Genomic DNA, 15,015 nt, shown 5'->3' with positions numbered 1-15,015 from the left:
TAACTGGCTGCCAAAAGTTACTCCCTGCTGTTCAAATGAGACTCTTTTTAAACAAATTCCATTTCTACAAGCATGAGTTCTGCATAGGAACCCATTATGGGATCTGCCACCACTATGTTAAATATGGTAAATGAGGCATAATACCTTGGCTTGGTGTGATTTGGCTTACTCAGGTTCCAGTTCTGCAGTCAGCCTCCATAAGTCTCAGTGAATGTGGTGGACCAAGGTGTCTAGGTAACTGCCCACAGGTGGACTTGAACCTGGGACCCCTGGAGCTTACTATAGGACTCTCTACAGTTTGAGTTAAGAGGCAGGTGGCTCTCAGTGAGGGCTTTAGAGGAGGCTGATTCTTTCTCTGTGTAGGTGGTCTAGGTGCTACTACATGGGACAGTGAACCACATCCCTAGGTGTGTGGGTTACAGCTACATTTTACAATGTCCAGGAGGAGACACTCAAAATCAGCAGCCATTCTTGAAAACATAGGCCTAGGGCCTGACTCTCAGAGGTGCGGAGTGGCAGTATTTCTGGAAATTAGGATCGTGGGGGAAGCCTTGAAAGTGTCCCTCAGGCTATGCTGTGATTTCCAGACAGATCATTTAAGTTTTGCTTTGATGCTTTCTGCTGGAAAGTGGCTTTCATAGGGTATGTCTACACTACAGCTCACGTCAGCATAATTTACATTGCTCAGGTGAGATTAAACCACCTCTCAGAGCGACGTCAATTACGCTCACATGGCATTGCCTGCACCAGTGGCTATGTCGGCAGAATGTAGCTACTGCCACTCATGGTGGTTGGAGTAACCAAGCCAAGGGAGAGCTCTCACTTGTTGGCTTAGAGCGTTTTACTAGCACTGGTACAGTGTCACAAGTGCATCAGCGTGGCTGCACTGCTGTAAACTCTGCAGTGTTACCGTAGCTTTGTTCCAAGTCCCTGCAAGAATCCTTCATTTGCTGGAACAAATCAAAGATTAGATATTTATAAACTAACTTTGCTCTGATTTTATTTTATCACTGTTTGGAGTTGGCCTTTTCCTAGTGGCAGAGTCTGCTGCCAAGCAAAAGAATCAATCCAGGAGACCTAATTTCTGTTTGTGAAGTTGGGGGCGTTATCTGTTTATTATGTGGAATAGGATTGGTTTGTTTTGTAGCTAGAGATGATCATTTTGTTTTCAGCTCTATTTGCAGTTAGTTGGGCAATATAGGGATTGTGTTTGCTCTCCCTTGGGGAAAGGAATGAATTAATTGCGCTGTTAATGGGGTGTTCTGCATGTACTAGCTTCTCCCTTTGAATCTGCGCTCAAAGGATAATTTATATGAAGTTACTGTGTGCTTTTTATTATGCAGCTCAATGAAATGAAATACCACTAGAAAGGCTGTGTATAATGGTCAATAATGCTGAAAGAACCTTTAAACTTTATGTCTATATGGGAAATCATTTTGATCAGATTCAGATTTGTGTTCTGAGGTCCAGTGCTGATTGCCAGTGAATCAGTGGTTACAGAGAGGCTTCCGTGTTAGTCTGTATCTTCACTAAACAAAAAAGCAGTCCTGTAGCACTTTAGAGATTAGCAAAATGATTTATTAGGTGATGAGTTTTTGTGGGACAGACCCACTTCTTCAGGTCTGGAAATTCTGATGAAAGTAAACTAACATGACAAGAATTTAACAGAAATATAGAAAAAAAATTAAATGAAAACTGAGAAATCAGCTACATAAGACAGAAGGAGGGGGGACAAAAGAGGGAGTGGGGGGAAGAAAATTACATACCGCAAGTGTGTATTGAATTAAGTGAATTGTCTGAGATCACTACAAATATCAAAGATGGGGAAACTGTCCTTGTAATGTGTAAGGTAATTGCTATCTCTGTTGAGATCTAGGTGTGAAGTATCGAACTTGAGAATGAACTCCAAATTCAGATGTCTCCCATTGTAATCTGGTGTTAAAAGTCTCTTTGTTTAAGGTTTTCAGGTCTTGAATATTACAGCCTGCACCATTGAAATGCTCACTGACAGGTTTATGTATGTTCAGATTCCTAATGTCTGATTTGTGTCCATTCATTCTGTCCAATATACATAGCAGATGGGCATTACTGGCACACAATGGCATATATCACATTAGTGGAGGTACAGGAGTATGAGCCTCTGATTGTGTAAGTGATGTGGTTAGGTCCAGTGATGGTGTCTCCAGAGTAAATATGTGGACAGAGTTGGCAGTGGCGTTTGTTGCAGGGAAAAGTTCCAGGATTAAGATTGCCACAGAAATACTTAATTTAAGACACATGCAGTAAATAATTTTTTTCCTCCTTTTGCACCCCTGTCCTATGAGTTGTTTTGTTAGTTTTCATTTAATTTTTTTCTATCTTTCTGTTACCTTCTCGTTGTCAGTTTACTTTTATCAGAATTTTCCAGATCTGAAGGAGTGAGTCTGGCCCATGAAACCTCATCATTTTGTTAGTCTTTAAAGTGCTACAAGACTGCTTTTCTTTTGAGTGAATCAATGGGAATTTTGGCATTCACTTCAATGGGACCATTCACTGGCCTCCAGAAGAATTTTTTATGTAAGTTTGTTAGCTGCAGGTAATCAACACAAGCTAAAAAGGCAAAGCTGATTCATTTGAAGGCTCAATTTGCAACTGTAATTAAAAATGTGCAAAAGTAATTTTTTCTCTTTTCCTGGTCCTGTTAACAGCTCCTTTTGCTGAAGATGTCTAATAATGGCACTGAAGCTGAAGACAAGCCTCCAGCCCCTCCCATGAGAAATACCAGCACTATGATTGGATCTGGAAGCAAGGACACCGGGACTTTAAACCATGGCTCGAAACCTTTGCCCCCGAACCCTGAAGAAAAGAAAAAGCGAGATCGATTTTACCGATCTATATTGCCAGGAGACAAAAGTACAGTGTTTTCATCTTTACTACTGTTTTCTCTCTGCATGTTACTGGGGAATGATGTCTTTTTTTTTTTTTTTTTTTTTTTTTTTTGGTAAGGAAATTTAATGGACAGTTTACAAGGGCTAATATGTCCCATAAAATTGTATTGGCTCTGTTGGAAAAATGGCCTGCCTGTGGTGGTTAGCTGGGTATCTTTTTTTCTAATAATTCATGCCACTCCCCTCACAATGCACCTAATAATCTCTTGATTGTTAAATTAGGTGTGTGTGTTTCTCTGACATCTCTGATTACAGTGACTCTATCCCTTAAAAATGGGAATGTCCCTGATCTAATGGCCTGTCTGAGCTGTCTTTTCAAATTTCAGTGAGGGTATTTCTCCCCCACCCTGGGGGGTGTTGTTTTTAGTTTTTTTGCAACCACAGTACAAGGGCCTCTTTTGATGAAACTGACAGCAGGCTGGAAGAGTGCAAGTATGCCTGAAAGATCATTTATCATGAGTCCTCTCATGTATTACTAAGTCAGTGTTTCTTCCCCCCTTTTTTAAAATAAATAACCCCTTTTTTAAGAAAAAAAAGAAAAAAAAAAGAAAGTAAGTACCCCTGGACTTCTCTGTACCGTACCACAGGTTGAGAAGCATGGTTCTAAGGCAGGGGTGTCCCACAGGCAGCCCGTGGGTTGAATCCAGCCCACAGATCCCTTTTTATCCTGCTGGTGGGGCCAGCTGCTGCAGAGCTCCGGTGGCCAGGGTGCAAAACCACTGCCAGCCACAGGGACAGAGCCCCAGCTGAGATGCAGGGACGGTGGCATAGTGGTTTGGGACTGTGAGGAGGGAAGTTAAGGCTGGGACTGGCTGTAGAGGGTTTAAGGATGGAGGCTGGGGGGTGGTTTGGGGCTCGGGGGAGTTAAGCCTGGGAGTGGGCATGGGATACTTTGGGGCTGCAGGGAGTTTAAGGCTGGGGGTGGAGGGGTGGTTTGGGGCTGCGAGGGGTCTAAGCCTGGGGCGGGGCAGGGGTGGTTTGGAGCTATTTTGTGTTCAACCCCCACGTGGGAACACACAAAACATTTCAGCGTGGCCTCTGATGAAAAAAGTTTGGACACCCCTGTCCGAAGGTCACCTGAGGTCTTGAAACAAGCACCACTCAACCTGTCCAGATTACTGTTCCCTTTGCAGGAGTCAGATTTGTTTTGTGTACCACCAAGTTACACCTCACTTAAAAGGTACCTACTTACAAATCCGTGCCAAGGTATCACAGAAGACTAATACTGAAAATGTGCTGACTTTCTACTGTCTTATTATCAAATAAATGCACTGGAACAGAAATATTGTACTTACATTTCAGCATAAGGCATATGGAGCAGTAGAAACAAGTTATCATCTGAATGAACTTTTAAAATTGTACTTACTTTACTACTGTTTTTATGCAGCCTATAGTAAAACTAGGCAAATATCTAGATGAGTTAATGTGCCCCCGGAAGACCTCAGAGTATCCCCAAGGGCAGCATACCCCTGTTTGAGAAACACTGTACTGATTGACCTTTGCCCTGAAGAACTTAATGTCTAACTTTGTCATCCTATTCTATTTTAGAATTTTTGATCCAACATTGTCCAGTGCTAAAAATAATCTATCTTTATTACTTCTTTCACATTAACGTGTATTGAATGAATTCTTTCAGCAATAATAAGGAATGTAATTGGCAAGATGGGAATAGGGGACAGAACTGATGTACTATACATGCAATTTTAATTTCTACCATTAGTATATTTCGAAGATTGCACATTTATCTCAGGACGCCATGGCAGCGATGCAAGAAATTCTCCAGTCCTTAATCTGTGTGGCTTCCTTTTATAGCTCTATTTAATCTTTTTTTTTTCTTTTAAAAGGAGTCCATCTTTCTTTCAGTCTTTTTTAAAGAATTTATAGTGTGCATCACCACAGCATCTGGGCTCTTTCTCTCATTTTTATATGAAGAGGCAAATTCTCTGATTTTTGTTTTCATTTTTTCAGTAAGGAGTCAGGCTCCTAAATCCTTGCTCGAAGGAGAGGACTAATCATAATTCTGTAGTTGAAGCATAACTTAACTTAATTGCCGTTTATGCATTTTAATTTGTTCTGGTAAGTAGACAGTTTGCACTATACGAGATATCCATCTCCTGTAGTGGTGTAGGTATGTTAAGGATGCACTGTGATGCAACTAACGTGAACGCAAAGCAAAGCACTTGGTTAAAAGCGAGTTAGCTCACAGGCAGTTAGGCAAAAATAAGCCCCGGATGTTATAACATGTCTGTAATGTTTCCCTATCGCCCATTTGCCTGTCATGCTCTTGAACTTTGATGAAGTCTTTGTCTACTTTATTTTTAAACTGGCCAAGATTTCTCTCTACCCACTGTGTACATCATGGTAAGTAAAATGCATGGTATCTGAGTGCTAGATACTTAATTCTTTTGTACCAACTGGTAGTGACAATATAATGGCGCTTTTGAGGTTATGTAAGTTTTGCCAAAGAAACTTTCAGGATCTCTGCCTTCTGTGGTGTTTGTTTCTGGCAGTTGTCTAGTATCCTCACTATTGGCTGTTGTGGTCTTGTTGGCTAACCACTATCTGTGTCCGTTAATCCCTAAAAATGTGTGATTTCCACTTGCGCTTAACTTGCGTTAATGCGAATCAAGTGCAACCTGCAATAAGCACAACTCAAAATCCTGTTGCCTGTGGCCCTGGCTCAACCCCCGTGGCCCCACATGGCCCCCATTCAACACTCCCCACCCCACATGGCCCCAGTTCAACGCCCCCCCCCGTGAAACTCCAGTTCAAACTGCCCCCTGTGTGGCCCAGGCTCACCCCACCCATCTGCGCGGCTCTGGATCTGACTCCCACGCCCTCCCCCCCCACCGTGGCTTTGGCTCACACCCTCACTGGGCTGCGTGGCTCTGGCACAATTCCACCCCCCTGCCCCCTTCTGCAACCCTAACTGACCGCCAGGCTTAACCCTCCCCAACTCCCCCCTCTTCTCCCAAACCCCAGGACTTGCCTTTCAAAAGGAGCTCCAGGTGCTCCTGCTGCTTCCCCGGCTGAAGAATGTGCATTCCACTGGGAAAAAGCTACCTCCAACTTACACAAAATTTGAGTTACATGAGGGTGCTTGGGAACACAACCCTTGCATAACTTGAGGGACTACTGTACTTACCTTTAAAGAGTTAAGCTGCCAGGTCTGTTTCTATGCTGACATTATTGTTTTCCGTCCAAAAGTGGGAGCTGAGGAAAAGGAGGAGTGGTGTAATGTGGTACTTTGGCAGCGCTGGGTTCTCTTTTCATTGGTAGTGTGATCCAGCTCCAACTTTGAAGTCAAAGGGCAGGCCACCATTGATGTCAGTGGTGGTTGGCTTCTTGTAGACATTCCAAGATGCTAGCCTTCAAGCAAAAGAGAATCTTTGCCCATGCCAGTAATCTGAGAGCTTGGGTGGCCAGTCAGGAGAGATTCAGGTGCTGCCCAGAAGATTAGCAGAGCGCTCACAGCCACCCGCCACTGGCAGCATGTGGTGTTATTGGTGGTGCGCATCCACACATGCGTTAGTAACCTTTCATGACCTAGCAAGATTTTCTTGCAATATGCCAGGCTTTGGGTCAGAGGTGTTCCTTGTATGAAACCAGTAATTTTCTCTCAGTATAAGAGGGACTTGCTAGCTCACAAATCTTGGCTGAGAATTCCAAGGCAGTAATGGCCTTTCCTGCTAACTCATGTCTCCCAAGAGATGCTGAGCACCTACAATTCTTAGTGGAGGCAATGAAGCTGTGGATCAGCATGCCCAGGCATGAGGCCCCTTCGCCATGAAGGGTATGTTCTTTTAAGTGTCAGGAGCTGTACTAATCAGTAACAAGGCCAGAACCTAGCAACACAATGCCAGAGCTCCGTGGTATTCTAAGATGGAGCTCTAACACAGGCAGCTCCATAGTCACCCAACAGAATCTGAAGTCATCTTACCACCTTGTCCTAAGCTGTTTGAACAAGTCAACTGAAACACGTCTTGCATCCCTGGCATTTCAGTAGGCAGTGCTATGGCAGCCATATAGCAGGCACAGCAGTGCAAATGAGAAGCCATCAACCCACCCTCACATTCAGCTCATTTAATCAATGAAGAGATTTTTTGCATAATTGTTATGATGACTGGATACCAAAGTATTTGCCAATATTACCTTTTGCAGGCCTCAGTTCGTAAGAGAGAGGGAGGGAGGGATGGATGGATGGATACATGCACACGCATAAAAACTATTATATAATCTAAACTTGATCAGGCCTACTCCTGAATGCACCAGGGCTGTACTGTCTTTATGAAGTTCCATCAGAGTAGAGATGATATCTTACCTGAATTAGTTCTTCATCTACTCCAGGTGACGCAGAGAAAGTCGATTTTAAGATATGCAACTCCAGCTATGTCAGTAGTCTAACTGGAGTCAACATACATTAAGCCAAATTTCTGCAGCATCTCCACAGTGGCAGGTCTATGGGAGAAATTCTATTTTGACTTCCCTCACTCTTCGCAACCCCAAGCAGCACTGGAGTCGACAGGAGAGCAACAAGGGGTCAATATAACGCGTCCCTAATAGACCTACTAAATCAACCCTCGGAGCATCAACCTCTGGCTAAGTATAGTCAAGCTCTCAGCAGCCAAACTATAAGTCTTAAATCAAGATGGATTCCAGTAGTAAATAGATTCCTGCATTACAGGGGAGGGATAGCTTGGTGGTTTGATCATTGGCCTGCTAAACCCAGGGTTGTGAATTAAATCCTTGTGGAGGCTATTTAGGGATTGGGGCAAATAGATGTCAGAGATGGTGCTTGGTCCTGCCAAGAGGGCAGGGGACTGGACTAGGTGACCTCCCAAGGTCCCTTCCAGTTCTAGGAGATGGGTATCTCCAATTATTAAAAATATATTATATTAATATATATTAATGTTCCATCTGTGAATGCAATCATGGCCACTCACTGCAAATTTTCCAAGCATACACTTGAGTTTATCTTTATTCCTCAGAGCCTTACAATCTAGTGGGACATGAATGGAAATAAATCAACAATAGATGCGTGTTTCTAGGAAGACTGTTTTGTTGTTTGTTTTTCTGAGAGTCATAAAAGGCTTCCTATTGTCTGATATGGGCTATTGCAAGGCCCATCGTAAGTGATCCATAAAGATTATGAAGTGGGATTAAAGTTTGGAGCAAGGTTGGCAGCACCTTTAATCCTTCTTAGCCTGTACCTCATTCTGTGAGATACAGTATCATCAGTGAAAAGCAAGTATAATATTAATATTTTAATCCATTTGTACTTTGAAATCTGCTTCCCAGCTTTGTTCAAGATCATATATGCTAAGAATAATGAAGCATATGCAAGGATTCAAGTGCCTGTTTATTTCAACCACATCTTGAAGTAGTTAAAACTTCTTCAAAACTGTGTGTGTGGATCACCTGGGCTGTGTCTACACTAGCTCCCAGCTTCGATGGGAGCATGGTAAGTAGGGTGTCGGGAGATTACTGATGAAGTGCTGCGGTTCATATGCAGCACTTCATTAAGCTAATTCTCCCCCATGGCATCTTCGAAGCGGCAGACTTTGAAGTGCTGGCTTGCATGTAGCTGCGGCGAACCCGCCGGTACTTTGAAGTGCCCAGGCTACTTCAAAGTCCCTTTACTCCTCAAATGTTTGCCGCTTTGAAGTTGCTGCTGGGGAGAATTAGCTTAATGAAGTGCTGCATATGCACCGCAGCACTTCATTAGTAATCCCCGACACCCTACTTACCATGCTCCCTTCGAAGCTGGGAGCTAGTTTAGACACAGTCCTGGACAAATAGAAAAATGTGGGGCTTGATTCTAATCGTGTTCACGTTGGTGAGGAATGGCACAAATGAAGTGAGATTAGAAGCAGGACCTTGGTGGTTGTCTCAGCTCATTTACAATCTAATTTTAGACATAACTTCCCCCCCGTCTGTGTCACATCAACAAGCAGTAGGATGCAGACGCTTTGGGGATGGACCAGTGTTACAACCATAAGCCCACGTGGTTATTCGCTTCAGTTATATGGGCACTGAAAGAGTCAATAGATTTCCAGCAAAGACTACAATTCAAGGCCTATATGCATATAAGGCACAATCCTTTTTACTAATGAATGAACCTAGTGCTATCCTTGAGTTAATCTCTGGATGAGAGCTGGGTCTTGAGAGGGGGCTGTGAATTTGTAATGCAGTAGCCGCAATTAAATTATTTAATTCATTATTGAAAAATTGTTTACCAGTCAGCGTAACTGAGGTGCAGACAAGCTACAGCCGTGTTTATTAAGGCTGCTTCTTGAATATGCATTTTTATATTTAATATGGAAGCCATCACTGCAATCATCGGAGAAGTTTGACTTGCTCATTATGCTGTTTGCTCATTATGCTGGAGATGTTGATTAGTGAAAAGTTATATCCCTAGAGATGCAAACTTGAGGTGTTTATCAAGATATCCTGACATTCAGCAGGCCTAAATATAGAAGCCAGAAAGTTCTGTGCCATGAATTTGAGGCAGTAAATGTTCTAGCATTTTGTACTGCTCTAATTCACATGGTCGCTCACTGGTGCAATGGGATCCAGTCAAAGGATTTCAGCTGTCTTAGAATTACTGAGCCTCCTTGATCTATTGGTTTTCTCAGTGTCCCTTTGTCTCGCTTTCCTTCTCCCTGCTGGCAGCTTGTAGCTTTCTCTTTATTCTAGCTCCCTGCAGCAGCTAGTTCCCTCATTGTTTGGCCTGCATGCTGCAGAGGCTCAACATCTGCAAACCAGGAGATGCTTCTGGTTCCTCCAAGCTTCCCTCCCCATGTGGGCTCCTTCAGTGTTCCTTCTGCCCTTCTCTTATTCCTCCATTTTCCAAAGCTGTCCATATTTAACTCACTCTTCACTTACACTGGAAAACCCAAGGACTTAATGTTGTTTTAGACAAACCCTTAAGACTCTAGACCTGGCACTGCTCTGTTATTGCAGTTTTATAAAATATGGTGTAACTCCATTAACATTTGTAACATTACTGTGGACTTTTATGGGTCTAACTTAAAGCAGAGTCTGACCTTATGAACATAGGACTCAAGTGAGACTGCCTGATTAAACTTAAAACACATGTTATATGTGTTTGCAGCATCTAAGTTTGCAATGTAGTGGATTAAAATGGTGGCTTTTAGGGTAGGTGGATATCTTTAAACCCTCCATTTTGTTTTTATGAATACTGTGAAGAGCAGCATCTGTTTAAGTAGCTGAGTAGCGTTTGCTTTGAAGATGACAAGACAGCAGCTAGAAAACTGTTTAATCTGTGTGCTGACTAGTCACCCTCTCTGCACCCTTTGTGGATTACAAATCCAAGTACCAGGAAATCTGACTTGAACATGGTTGTCCCATACTGTAAAGCTTTATCAATGTGGGGTCAGAATCCATCTCATAGATCCTGTGTTTTCAGTGTGGATTTGGTTGCGGAGGATGCACTGTGAACTGCTATGGAAGTTTTTTTTATTCTTGTCGGTTTCTCTCTCTTCCATAGCCAATAAAAAGAAGGAGAAAGAGCGGCCAGAAATTTCCCTTCCTTCGGATTTTGAACACACAATTCATGTTGGATTTGATGCTGTTACAGGAGAATTCACGGTAAGCAATTCTGGCAAGAAAAGAGGATTAGGTAGTGGTTAATCATTAGTGAAGATGGGGTGTATTCACCTCTTCATAAAGTATCAGAGAGGTACCAATGCTAGTCGGTATCCTCAAAAACAATGAAAAGTCTGGTGGCACCTTATAGACCAAAGAATTATTGGAGCATAAGCTTTCGTGGGCAAAGACCCACTTCGTCAGAGGCATAGAGTCTTCATAAAGTAAGGCCAGAAGGAACCATGATGATCATCTATTCTGACTGCTAGCACAAGATGGACTAGACGATTCCTGTGGGAATTCTGCACCCCTGCGTATGTGCAGAGTGCAAGCGCCTCTGCAGATTTCTTTTGCTTACTGTAAAAAAATGACTGGAAAGCAAAAAAGAAGCCTCAATATCCATCATGTGCCCACGTAGTTTCTGCTGCCCAGAGGAGTGGGGCTGGCAACGGCTGTGGGCATACTATGAGGGAGGCATTACTCCATAAACAAATGCCAGCCCTGGTGATCTCATAAAAATGGGGTCCTGCCCGACGGTTTGAGAACCATTCATAGCAGTGGTGATAATTGCTTGGAGTGTCTCTCACAGGGTATGCCAGAGCAGTGGGCTCGGTTATTGCAGACCTCCAACATCACCAAATCGGAACAGAAGAAAAATCCCCAAGCTGTGCTGGATGTACTGGAGTTCTACAATTCCAAAAAGACCTCCAACAGTCAGAAGTACATGAGTTTCACAGGTATGTGGTAATCTCCCACTCTGTTTTACCTAGTGTGACCCTCTGATAAGTCCTTGTGTTTTTGCTTTGCTTTTTTTAAAGTCCTGGCTTGGCAAAGTCCTGACTGGGATGATTGAGTTAGGGTTGGTCCTGCTTTGAGCAGGGGTTTGGACTTTATAACCTCCTAAGGTCTCTTCCAACCCTATGGTTTTATGATTTTTCTTTTAAAGACTAAAATAACCCAAAATGCCAAAACACCTTGCAAGGTAGTTTTACAAAGAGAATGCAGTTTTCTTCTGCTCTGCCAGCAGCTTCTTTCCTTTTAAAATCCAGCTCAAATGTTTCCTCTTATCTCTTGGACAAACTGCTGCAGCTATGAATGGGGAAGTCTGTAAGATGAGCAGATCTCAAAACAGGCAGTGCTTTATAGACTAAAATCAACACCTGGAAATCAGGAGGCAGATCATGATGCTCAGGACTGACTTCCAAGTCAGAGAAGGCAGCTAAATTCTGCACCAGCTTCCGTTATTGGATGGATTTAAGAGAGGTGCATTGTGTACATTATGGAGAGGGCAGCTTGCTTGTGTGTCCCTAGGACACAGCTCCGGGAGACTGCACCTTCTTATCCCAGGGAGCAGGGAATTTGCCGCCTTATAGTTGCAGTGTTTTAGATAGCCTCGTTCCTTTATTCAAGCCATATATCACTCCTGGGTTGCGACCCAAAAAAGTCAGAAATCTTGAAAAATAGACTTGTGTTCTCTTAAGCTTAATTGGATTTGAAATGCTTGATGCACTTCTGCGGCGTGTGAGGTTGGGGCTGGGAAGTCATGGTTCTGAGCACTGTTTTCAAACCTGGTCAGGGATGCAAGCGATGTCTTGCAATTTGTAATGGCTTCCCCCGCCTCATGTCTGTGTCCCTTAGATTCTTGAGTGCTTCTGCACTCATTTTCACCCCTCTGGAAAAGCCCTCCTAAAGCACTGTCTGCGTGCGGTGTGCCCGCAGCGCAGGCTGGTTTGCACAGAGGAGGAGAATCTGTTCTGGTGGCGAGTGTAACCCCCACCCCCCCGCCCCGCCACCTACTGGGTGTGGTTCATTGTCCCATGTAGCAGCACTGAGACCACTTACAGAGGGAGAATGAGTCTCCTCTGCAGCCTTAGCTGAGAGGCCGCTGGCCTTTAGCTCAAGCGTTGAGACTCAGTCACTAAGCTCCAGAGGTCCAAGGTTCAGTTCTGCCTGTAGGCATTACGCTAGCTAATGGAGATACACCTTTAACTCGTGGAGTAGAGGCACGGGCTTTTGGAGCTAAAGGTCACAAGCTTGTTTCCCGCCAAACGCTTCTGGTAGTGGCTCAGCGTCTGACGTGGCTACACTCCAGCTCTGGGTGAAGTGATATGCATATCTTGGAAAGCATTTCTGGACCCTCCAAAACAAAAGGAGTCACATTTGTAGTGGGACAAAAACAAGGAATGGAACAGATGGAACCGTACTTTGAGCCTGCTCTAAGGCAATGCTCTGTCACCCTCCTTTTATTTTTAAAGTGGTAAGCCTGCTAACCCTGCATTCCTTAGAGGCCAAATGTTGAAGGAAAACACCTCTTAGTAAACTTGGGCTCTCCATTGTGTTAATGGGACTCAGTATACCAGTTTGAGTGTCTTATTGCTAAGGCACTGGACTGTGAGCCAGGAGATCTGGGCTAAATCCCTGGTTCTGCATCAGACTCTCTCTATCAGGGGCCAGCAACCCCCTGGCATGGGTGCCAAGAGTGGTACGAGAGCCTATTTTCATCAGCACACGAGGCAGGAGCTCAGCCCCACCCTTTGTCCCCCATGCAGCTGTGAGCTTGCTCAAAGCCAGGCCACCTGTGGATTAACAGATGAGCAGCTAATGCTACCAACCACCACCTACCCGGTAAAGCTCTGCATCTTCATTTATTTATGAATGAAGCTATTGTAAATAGGATTATTAGTGGCTTTAAAAAGTATCACCAGCACTTGGACCACACATAGAAGTCAAAAGGTCGAATTTTGGCACTCTGCCTCAGAAAGGTTGCTGACTCCTGATCTATATGATACAGGACAAGTCACTTAACTCCCTTGATCACTCTGTGCCATGATTGCATATCTGTGAAATGGGGATAACACTTCCTTTCTCTTATCCTCTGTTTAGCGTGAGAGTTGTTAGGAGAAGTGACAGTCACAGTGGGTTGGTATTGCTGCCCAGGTGTGCTAGCCACTGTACGAGTAATTTATCATACTTCCTATTGTCTCTGTTCTGTTTGTTTTCAGACAAATCTGCAGAGGAGTACAGTTCATCAAACACATTGGTGAGCTTTTCATTCCTTTTATTAATTTTGTTATAATCTTACTTTGCAAATGCACCTACAATAAAACTACAGCTGCAGATGCACTTTTATATTTGATTTCAACATCCTCTTTCACTTCTAAGCTACCCAAAATGTGGCTAAGCAGCATTAATTGTTGTCTTAACTTTTAAAAATTGGGGTGCCTGTTGTTCTGGTGTACCCATGTTTATTTTCCTTTCCCTGTAAGCTCTCTGCTACTGAGTTTGTTGCTTTATATTCCAACTGATTTTTTTCATTAGCAAATATTGCTGAGTTCATGGGAACAGATCTATTTCTGGACTCTGCATTAGTGAATGGCAGTTTTTCCTTATGCAAGGTAACCTGGAAAATGAAAGCCAGCCTGCTTTTTATCAGGTATCAATAAATGTGTATGATTTGGCCAAACTTAATTATTTGCTTGCAGGGTCTGATTAGTGAGCCACTGTTCATGATTAACTAAACTAATCTTGGCAAATAAAATGAAAGGTCTTCTCTTGTTCTGTACTCCAGCCATTACAGAACACATTCAACGCATCCTTTTACAGAGAAGATCCAACTGAAAAGTCTTGCTCTCTGTATGGTGTGTGGGTGTGTGTGAAGTAAGCAAGCACACAAAGGACTAAATAGAATAACGTACAAATACATAAAAGTTCTATCATCAACTTGTATTGCCTCATTACAATACCTTTCTCTGGAGAGAGTAGGCTATCTTTTCATACAGAGACAGTGTATCCCTATGCAGCTAGGTAGATGCTGCCCTAAAAAGGAAAAGAAAAGCGTACTTTGTAAGCCTCATTTAACTGTTTCCTCTTGTAAAATTGTGTCTGTTACTAGTAACTTACACAGTTTGGCAGTGCTAATGTAATGAGGAATCAGGAAGCTGTCATCTTGCCAGGCTGTTGATACTGGACCTGATTCTGTGAGGAGCTCAGCAGCCTGACCTTACTAATTTGTCTTAGTCAGAACCTCCTCAGGTAATGTTGAGCAGTGGGCAGAACTGGGGTCCTTAAATTTTGATGAAGGTGGTGCCCCTCAGTATTTGAATGCAGGAGGGAGGGTGGAGACTTACGGGCAGCTAAATTCAAACTTTTTCAAAGGAAATGTTAGTTTAATATCAACATATTAATGTCCCTCTGCCAGCTCTAAAGAACTGGTGGGAACAGAACAATCAAAACTAAAAACGAATCCAAAACATGAAAACAAGTATTATTTTGGCAGATCAGGGGAAATATACACTTTGTAACAGACGCTACTTTTTTAAAGTAATTCTATTCTCCGCACTGAGTAGCCCTTGCTAATTTTTGTAGTTGTACAATCACATATTTTTAAAAAAAATTTGTCCTGTTTTTTTTCCCCCTCACAAACCACAGAATGTGTAATGTCAGTTTCACAGTTGTATTGCCAGTGTGTCAGATACACAAA

The 15,015-nt window shown here is 43.1% G+C and overlaps 1 protein-coding gene across 1 annotated transcript in view; it reads left to right on the top strand.

The window, feature by feature from the left end:
- PAK1 (p21 (RAC1) activated kinase 1) overlaps positions 1-15,015 on the top strand; it is a 130,245-nt gene that overhangs the window by 70,218 nt on the left and 45,012 nt on the right. Inside the window, exons 2-5 of the mRNA XM_074981206.1 lie at positions 2,688-2,892; positions 10,438-10,538; positions 11,125-11,272; positions 13,538-13,575. Of these exons, the coding sequence (XP_074837307.1) occupies positions 2,703-2,892; positions 10,438-10,538; positions 11,125-11,272; positions 13,538-13,575 (477 nt within the window). The 5' untranslated portion in view covers positions 2,688-2,702. The remainder of the gene's footprint in view (positions 1-2,687; positions 2,893-10,437; positions 10,539-11,124; positions 11,273-13,537; positions 13,576-15,015) is intronic.

The sequence above is a fragment of the Carettochelys insculpta genome, chromosome 1, assembly GCF_033958435.1.
Source record: "Carettochelys insculpta isolate YL-2023 chromosome 1, ASM3395843v1, whole genome shotgun sequence".
In the NCBI taxonomy this organism is placed as follows: Eukaryota; Metazoa; Chordata; order Testudines; family Carettochelyidae; genus Carettochelys; species Carettochelys insculpta.
This window is presented reverse-complemented; position numbering and strand designations above follow the sequence as displayed.